The following is a 10,000-nucleotide window of genomic DNA, read 5'->3' as shown; positions in this document are numbered from 1 at the left end:
TTCTTCTTTTTTCTTCCTCTCTTCCCCTCCCCTCCCCTCCCCTCCCCTCTCCCCACCTTCTTCTCTTACCCTCTTTTCCGCCGCTAATCCTGTCTTTCCTAAACTATCTCTCGTTTTCACGAGGTACGTTTTTCCGGTCGCATTTCTTGAGCCGTACCACGATCGATAGGCCACGTACCCACCGTTACCACGTCTTTACCAGCATCGTTGAAAATTTCGTGTGCAGGAAATTACCTGCGGGTAGGTTGGCCTTCTGTCCTCGTCGTATACGTTCACGATGGAACATGCTCCGCACTGTCACAGCACGTCCGCAAGCTATTTTTTCTTTCCTTTTTTACTCTTTCAACGACCCACTTTCAATGATCTGTATTACACATTGCTGCCCTAATTTCCCAATATTACCTTCATCCTAGTAGTTAGTACAAACGTTTCAAACGAGATCGATCCGATAAATTTCAATTGAAACTTTTCTTTCATTTGCCATTAAATAAATGAAAATAATTGTCATATTGTCAATTTTAAATAATAACGAATGATTGTTTGAAAGAGAAACTTTGAAATTTATAAAATACCGATGATCATACCGATGATCAATTCGAATCGCAACTATCGAGACAGAAGTTCGTCGGTAGTTTAAGAGGAACTTAATCGATTTATCCTCTCGTTTGCAAATTGTTTCCTTCCTTCCGTCCCAACGGCTAACGGGCATTAGCGTCGTGGCTGATTGGCATCGAGGATCGAACGTCGTCGTCGTTGTCGTCGTCGTCGTCGTCGTCGTCGTCGTCGTAGTAGTAGTAGTAGTAGTAGTAGTAGTAGTAGTAGTCGTCGTAGTCGTTAACATCGTCGTCGATATCGTCGTCGTCCCAACGCTCGATTCTCGAATGGAAAATCTCAGTCCTCCTAGTCTTGATGGTTATCTTTAAGCCGCTTTAAGCGCATGTATCTTCTCTCCTGAAAAGTAGCAAACGTGTAACCTGAATGGATCAATCCAACCGCGAGTCGCGAATGGCTTCGTTGAATATTCTAAGCGAGGTGTCACGAAGGCTTTAGAAGCTTATCCAAAGGTTGCACTTTTATCGCAATAGCAACGTCAAGAACAATTTTGATGCGTCCTCTGCCGGCTTGAGTTGAACGAGATTAAACGACGTCGAGAGAAAAACTTCAGTTAATAGCTTGACCTAAAACTTATATTTAATAGGTACGTGATTTAAATCTATAAAATCTAATGAAACTATTAAGAGTTAACGAATATAGAAAATAAAGAATTAATAACTGTAAAGAAAAATAATGACGTAAATTTTTTCTTTTTTTTAAATAAAATTGACATATACAGATGGATAGATATAGATATATAGCGATCGTTGATCTATTCTTATAATATTTTACGATTTTTAATCGATCTCTCTTTCTCGCGTAAGAAACATCGAGAACGAACGATGATAAATTTTCCTATGAAAAATCGAAAAACACGCTCGTATGCGACACGTTTCGAGAATAATTAGTCGGTCTACGTCGATTGCTGCTCACGAATATGCAAATTTTGTATACACACCGTGTATAAATATGTATAGTGTATAATAGCGTATAATGAATCTACATATACTTTAGTAGTGACCGAAGGAAATATAGAAAGAGAGAAAGAAAGAAAGAGAGAGAGACTTTTCTTTGTTACATATTAACGATTAAACATGAGGAATAATTATTTATATTTCGTCGTTTAATCGTAAATTGGACATTTATTGTCAAATTTAGAATATAAAAGATCCAAAATATTATTAATAAATATGTACAGTATGACTGGAAATATCTTTTTAAGGGCACAGACGTGTGCAAAAGGGCGAGCATATAAGGACATATACGCGCACATCTTTCTTTTATAAACTTCTTCGCATATAAAACATCTAATAAACGACAGAATTTCCTTCATGGTTTAAAAATGAGCTCATACGATAGCGCAGCTTTAAATGCTTGGTTATACGAGATCAAAGAATCTTTGAGCTAACCGAGGACAGCTCGTTGCCACGAATTCACTATTTTATTTTTAAGAGACAGTCCCATCTATATCTCGGTATATATACATACATACATAAATATATATATATATATAATACGTATATACATATATTTGTAACATTTCCAATCCCATTAATCCGAATAATCCTTTTTCATTGCGCGAAAAATATATAGCTTTCATAGATTATTCGCAAAATATTATCTGTCTACCTTATAAGCTCTAACGGATTATGGCTTCACTTCGTCACTGTATAATTTATAATTGGAATCACTCTCGCGTTAATTCGCATTGTAATATAGATATTAATGAAAATAACTACCGACAATAATAACAACAATAATAATAATAATAATAATAATAATAATAATAATAATAATAATAATAATAATAATAATAATAATAATAATAATAGTAATAATAGTAATAATAGTAATAATCTCTGAAATTATATCTCGAAAAATCTATGACGTTTCTATACTTTTCATATACCTATATTTCTACTTCTATCTCTCTCACTCTCTTTCTCTCTCTCTCTCTCTCTCTCTCTCTCTCTCTCTCTCTTTCTCTCGTTATCTCGCGCGACACCCAAATTTCTTGTTTCCGCTTTTCATGAAAATTCTTTGCAATTTTGTCGCAGTTCTGCCCGAAGAAAGTCCCGCGATAACGGGCGAAGAAAAGATTTACGCTAGCGGCGACGTTCTTGCCCTGAATTGCACCAGCGGCAGATCCCATCCCGGTGCACATCTGAAGTGGTTCATCAACGGCGAACAGGTGAGCACAAAAATTCGTCTTCCCTTTAACGAGTATCGAAAAGAGCGAAATAAAATAGAAAAAAGGAAAAAAAAAGAAAAAGATGTCACGCACACACACGTACACGTGCACGCGCACACAAAAAATAAAGATAAGAAGAAGAGAAAAGAAACGAGATAAGACACAATATTTGTGGATCGATGAACGAATTCTCGACGAAGGAACTTCACCCTCCCGATTAAATCGTAAAATATTCTCAAAATCCACGTTGGTTGGTTATCAACAGATTCGTTTCATATGCATATCTCGTAATATTTTAAATTCAGAAATGATAATATCCCATCCATCAAAGATCGATCGATTAAAAAACAAAATCCACGAAGACTTCTCCTCGTTAATTTTTAATACTTCCGAAACTTCCGTAGCTTAAATTTTCAAGCGAATAAAGCTCGCCGACGGCTAAGGTTATATCCCCTCGTCGACAAGGGAAAATTCGAAAACTCTACTATGAAGAAGAGAAGGAGGGAAGCAGAATGTTCTCTCCCTCTCTCTCTCTCTCTCTCTCTCTCTCGTTCATTTAAGTCTAATTTTTATTATCTGGATTTTATTGTTAACATCGTTTTATATTAAAATTGATTGCTGCTGATATTATTCCTGATATTTGTATCTATTATTATAACTTACTTTCATTTCATGTATTTTGTAATTTTCTTTCTCCATCTCTCTTTCTCTCTCTCTCTCTCTCTCTCTCTCTCTTTCTCTTATGAAGTACACATTTCATCGAAAGATAATTATTTTCTCGATTGACCTCACATTTGGAAAATCATTTATCATAGAACGTCGATTAAAACCACGAAACCCATCGACCACTTTTCCCTAGCAATATAGCCAATCATATAACGTGGACAAGGCGTGGATCGTTCCGACGAGACAGTTATAAAGCGAATATTTTGTTTCGTTTCGCTCGAATAAAATAGAAAACGGAGAAAAATTCTATGGAAGGGAAAGAAGAGGGAAGAATGATAACGTAACATGCTTCGAGCATCGATGTACCATACAAATAAATTTTCTAAATCATTTTGTGCTCGTTAAAATTACGAGCACAAAGAATGAGAGAGAGAGAGAGAGAGAGAGAAAGCACAAATAAAAAAATGTAAAACAAGAATGAATTGTTTATTTAAAAATATATATACGAGATCGTAATTATCAAGAGTAAACAGGAGGGTTAAACAAAAAGAAAAAAAAAAAAAAAAAAAAAAAAGAAGAGAGAAAAAAAAGTATGATTATTTCCTAGAACATATGAATTTATAAAAAATTAAGTCGCTATTCAGCTTACTCAGCTTATTTTTTTCACGCTCTCGCGAATGGATTTTTAATTACTTCACCATTTTAACGATATATTTTTAGTCGGACGTAAACGAGTATCGTTCTTAACATTAGCGTGGAAGAAAAGCTATTCATATATTGCCTTCGTTATATATTTATTCGACTTTAATATATCGTTTTAACGTCATTCTCCACAATATATTTAAATGAACAAAAGAAAAATCGAAAGAAAGTATTGAAATTAAATTTAAAGAAAAGAATTAAATAAAATGCCTTAAAATCATAATTTTGAAACGATCGATCGGTGCCGAGAAGATGATTTACTTTGTCTTCTTCGGTTGTCTTGGTTCAACGAAAAAAGGAAAAAAAAAAGAAAAAGGGGAGAGAGAGAGAGAGAGAGAGAGAGAGAGAGAGAGAGAGAGAGAGATAAGATATTCGTAGATTCGAAGAATAAAAGCAGCGTTTGAGATGATGGAAGGAGGCAATTTCCTGAAGGTGAAAGGGAAATCCTCTAATTAATCCGAGGAACTGCTAGCGAAGAGAGAAAGAGAGATTAATTTGCTTTTGAAGAGTCTTGAGAGAAAGTCCGTGATAGCGGTGACGCACGAGAGCCCTTCTTTTAATTGTTACCTCGTTGCAAAAGAACAATCCACGTCTTGATAATCGTCCACCTTTCGTATATCCTTATTTCATTCTTTTACGTCGATACAAAGATCGCTATATCTTTTCCGCGAATGTGTTTTTATTTGCAACGTTAAACAATATAAATACTTTAGAAAACAGACAAAAGTTTTCCTCACGAATCTATCTCGTTTCCTTTTACTTTTTATATATACTTATACACATATAATATCTGTGTGTGTGTGTGTGTGTGCGCATTAGTGTGTATAGGTTTTCGACGAATGATGATAGGCAAAAGAAAAAAGAGGTTAACAAGTTTCTCGTTAAAGAATTTCTTCAAATATAGACTTAATAAATAAAAAATGAAGCTGAATCGATTAGCTTTATAGCGAGCAAGTGGTCCATTAAGAATACCAGTTTATCTTTAACGAGAAAAGTTTACATAGATACTCTCCTTGCATTTCATTTTCATCGAACAAGAAAATATCTAAGAGCATAGATATCTCTCTCTCTCTCTCTCTCTCTCTCTCTCTCCCTATCACTCTCTGTCTTTCTATTTCAATCCACTCGTTATTACTCGCGCACAGTTTTATTCTCGTGCTTGAAAATATAATTGTTCTATACAAATTGAAAATATTTTCATCGATCTTACCTACAGTGAATAATTCATTTCCTTTTGTTACTAAATTGTTCGTGGAAAATCAGAAATGGAAGTGAAAAAGCATTTCGCACAAAAAAATAAAAAAAAAAAAAAAGAAACGAAGAAGAAGAAAAAGGGAAGATAACTTTTTTGCAACCAACATGTACCTCGAGGAACTATTTCTTCGCATCGACAGCACTAATCTCGTTCCACCTCAATTAATTTTTACGACGCTACCAAAAGAGAGAAAGAGATAGAGAGAGAGAGAGATAAAGAGGCGGTTGGGGGGGGTGGAATGGGGAGGAGGTAGAAAGAAAGGTAAAAATGAAGATCGGAAAAGGAGAGAGTGAGTGAGAAGAACCTTTGTAAAACGCTTTACGCGAGCTGTTTTTCTTCGGAAGCAATCGTTACTTGAAAATTTATGCGCTCGAAGAGACACATATCCAGCCTTTTTCCTTGCTGTTCACTGAGGACAATGATAAAATTTAAAACGGGGCGAATGCAGAACAGAGAAAAGAAAATAAGCGTTATGAAGGAATTTAAAGAGTCAAACGTTCAAATTTAGAACGCTGAATCGATCGTCGGAGCATCAGAATAAAAAAATCAAGAATAATTTAAATAAAATCCTAAACATTCAAATCAAGAAATATCTAAATAAAATGGATCACGGCGGGAACTATAATTAGAAGAATTCATGAGGAAAAAGAAAACGTTTAATCTTTCAAACTAACTGTTTTTCTCTCTCTCTCTCTCTCTCTCTCTTCTTCATTTTTTATTCAATTAATACTCGCAGAAGAGATTCAAATAAAAACTCTTTATTTCCTCAATCAGTTCTTCTTTGTCTTCAAAACAGTTTAGAAATCTATAATATCTTGATTAAATAATATATCATTCTCTTATATCGTATTATATATCCATAAGATAATTTCGAAAGCAATTCGCGTAGAATAATCTGATGTGTATCAATAAGTCGACCATCATCATTGATCTAATTATTTTCTATATCTCACGTGAATACACATATCTATCCTATCTATCTATTGTATTTCGATTCGATGATTTATTCGTTTAAAGCGTCACCGTTAATCGTACATTGAAAATTTCCCGTTCATTTTCACATTTGATTGCTAATAACAATATTACATCCTCTCTCTCTCTCTCTCTCTCTTACACGCACACACATACATACAGATAGAAATGCAGAGAAACTCGTATCGTTGTTCCAGGCAGCTGTTTGTATTTTTGCAACATCCCGCGATCAGAATTTGTTGGGCCGCCACGAAAAATGAAAATTTTTCATATCTCGCGAAACGAAGAGTGTCCATGGCGTATACCTAGCTAACTACTATCTATCTACCTACCATAAAAGCAAAATTATTTTCATTTCGCGATTCCGGTCACGTCGGCTTGGGAAATAATTTTCCTAAATTCTCGTCACGCGTTTGTCCTCCAGGTGAAAGCGGATTCGGAACAGAGGCTCGAGCTGCACGGCTTGATCTCGACGACATCGATTCTGCGACTGGAACTCGAGCCAGATCATCTCTCGAGCGAAAAGATAAACGTCAGGTAAAGTTGTTTTTTTCTTTTTCTTTTTCTTTTTCTTTTTTCTTCTTTTTTACGTTTAAAGACGCTTTCGTCTATACCGTTTCTTCCTACCGTTTTCTTTCTCTCTTTTCTTTTTTTTTTTTTTTGTTTCCTTTTCCCTTGTCCTTTTCTTTATTGCTTTCTAATCTCTTCTATGTTTTTTCTATTCCAAAGGTGCGAGGCAATCGTTCAATCGAGCCAAAAAACGAACGATTCATACATTGACTCGCGTACAACGGAAATATTTGGTGAGTAGTTCGATTATATTTTTTTTTTTTACTTTCAACCAATTGCAACGTTGTTCTTGTTCTTTCTCTCTCTATATCTCTCTTTTTCGTTTTTTTTTTTTTTTTTTTTCGATACTCGATACAATCGCTCAGACAAATAATATCAATATTATTTATTATTCGCAAATTTATAAGATTGTCTTGGTAAAAGGTAATTCGAGCCGTGCTCGTTTCCCTCGTGAAAATCTCTCGTGAGAAAAGCGCCACGAAGAAATTGAAACAATATTTTACAAGTACTTGCGACCGAACGATATACCTCTCTCTCTTTCTCTTTCTCTCTCTCTCTCTCTCTCTCTCTCTCTCTTTCGTTCCATGCTGCTTTTCTTTCTCTCCTTTATTACATCTTTTTATTCGTCTTTTCCTCTAGAATGGTCGTTGTCACCGGTATCCCGTCTATCCGGTGTTAGTTACCCTCTAATTGCGACTTAAATTAGCCGTAGTCTTCTACAACCTTGTCCTTTTTATTAGTGTTCCTTCGTTCTCTCTCTCTCTCTCTGATTCTTCTTCTTATTCTTATCTCTCTCTCTTTCTCTTTCTCTTTCTCTTTCTCTCCCTCCCTCCGTCTCTCATCTTCCAACATCTCGTCGAGAAAATACGGTCGTAAAATTACGTGACATCCTAGAGAGAATAAGCATCGCTTAATCTCATGAAATTAGCGACGTTAGCACGACTTGACGTTTTCATTGCTCTTATATGCATTCGTCTCGCGCATTACATTGAAAATAATTGGTACTGTATTCTAACGTATATATTAACTTTAAGAAATACCTTTAAGTAGGAAAATGGATACGTCGTATTCGTATTAGGGTTAATTAAAAGCTACAATTATTAATCTAACTTACGTGTTATCGATAATCGTATTAGATAAAATTATATTTAATTTCTTAATATGCGATAGTGATGCATTCGACGAATTAATTATTTCGCCAATCGACGATACGACAATCGACGATGATGAATGCCGTTGAAGTGAGAGAAATTCGTGTTCTATCGTAGTTCCTTTCACAAATACATTTAGATTCCAACGAATCGTACGTAGTCTTCATTTGTGTCTATGTAAATAATATGAATTAACACATATATCTATACGTATGCAGGTACAAACCGTTACGAATGCATATCAAGAATAATCAAATGGCCATTAGTTATGCAACGCCACGGCATATAAATCCCAACGGGAAGAGCTTTGTCGAATTACAATGCAAATAATACGCGCGGCATTTGACCGATCCCTAGTATAACGATCCCATTGATGCTTTTACCAAACCAATGATAAAATGCATACATGTAGGTATGTCTATACGTAGGTATGCGTAAATACACGTGCACACATCTGTTCGCATCTCTCGATATTTTAATTCGACCCTCAAAAAAAAAAAAAAGAAAAAAAACATAAACGAAAGGAAAGTTACACATGATCCGTCATCATTTATCGCTCGAGAGAGGAAGAAGGGATAAAAAGAGAGAAAAAAAAAAAGGGAGAGAAAAGAACAAAGAGATATTCATATATAATGGATAAATTATCTGGGAGAAAAAGAAAAACAAACAGAAAATTTCAATACGAAATAACGATATACGTTATATTAATGGCAGCATCTTTATCGTTATAGCTTTTCAAAGGTACTATCAAAGAAAAAACAAGGATGAAAGATATTTTTATCGATATAAAAGAGGTATACCTATAGAAGAATCTTTACTCTTCAACAACTTTTTTATCAATGTTATTCCATGTAGAGGTTCTATACTGGTAATTGGAATAAAACGTTTTTCTCTCGTATAAATGCTTTTTCTCTCGTCCTTTTAAAAACCAAGGGCAAAACGAAATGAGATCATGGTAAATTGTATACCACTCGCATAATATCCATCAAGAATTTTTCATATTTGCTAACTCTATTTATATACAAAGGAAAGTATTATCGTATACACGCAACATGCACATCTTCATAATATATAGTATACACACACACAAACATATATATGTATATGTCTATATAAATGAAGAAAGATCAACTGATATTTCTCTTTATCTCGCAAAAAAAGAATAAGCTATTATTGCAATTAAAGACGCATTACGGTCATGATTTATCTGAAAATAAATTTCCAACTTTTGATTGCTCTGTTTCAGTTCAAGGCCAATCCAATCTCTTGAGGCCGTCCGCTTGTTTGCTGGTGGCCCTACTCTTACTACAACGATTATTGGTGCCTCATTAGACACCTTAAAAGGGCAAAGGATTTCCTATGTTACTTTCTCTCTCTCCCTCTCTCTCTCTCTCTCTCTCTCTCTCTCATCTCGTTTTTTCTTAGTCTTATAAAAGAGAAGAAAAACGAAAAGAAATATCTTTTAAAAAAAGAAAGAGAGAAAGAGAGAGGGAGAGAGGGAGGGAGAGAGAGAGAGAGAGAGAGAGGTTGAAAAAGATTGTCAAAAGTCGAAGAAAAGAGTAGAAGAAAACGGAGCCTTGAGTTTCGTGACGAAAGACAATCACACCTTCGATGCCGATCGATGGTGATGAATGATCATACGATTGACAATGAACAGATATTGGAGTAGTATTCAATTAATAAATCGTTGACTGTACAGTCTCTCGCATCTTGCGAAACGGTACAAAATATCTCAAGTTGTTATCTTCGGGATCTAACACCCGATATATAAAGATTATCCGTAGATAGTCAATTGTGCGAAAAGAATACCCTGAAGGAACGTTCATGAAGGAAAGCATTAAGAAGGGATGAAGAAAATGTCGATTCACAAAAAGAGGTATTAAGAGCTCGGATAACGCA

The 10,000-nt window shown here is 35.0% G+C and overlaps 1 protein-coding gene across 5 annotated transcripts in view; it reads left to right on the top strand.

Moving 5' to 3' along the window:
• Positions 1-10,000, top strand: part of LOC118441289 (uncharacterized) — a 176,949-nt gene that overhangs the window by 162,362 nt on the left and 4,587 nt on the right. For all 5 annotated transcript variants that reach the window (XM_035865473.2, XM_085660235.1, XM_035865470.2 and 2 more), the window contains 4 exons: positions 2,652-2,785; positions 6,805-6,917; positions 7,110-7,183; positions 9,348-10,000. The exon at positions 9,348-10,000 is cut by the window's right edge and continues 4,587 nt beyond it. In XM_035865473.2, the coding sequence (XP_035721366.1) occupies positions 2,652-2,785; positions 6,805-6,917; positions 7,110-7,183; positions 9,348-9,433 (407 nt within the window). In that variant the 3' untranslated portion in view covers positions 9,434-10,000. The remainder of the gene's footprint in view (positions 1-2,651; positions 2,786-6,804; positions 6,918-7,109; positions 7,184-9,347) is intronic.

This window comes from Vespa mandarinia, chromosome 11, assembly GCF_050613455.1.
Source record: "Vespa mandarinia isolate Hongniang chromosome 11, ASM5061345v1, whole genome shotgun sequence".
NCBI lineage: Eukaryota > Metazoa > Arthropoda > Insecta > Hymenoptera > Vespidae > Vespa > Vespa mandarinia.
This window is presented reverse-complemented; position numbering and strand designations above follow the sequence as displayed.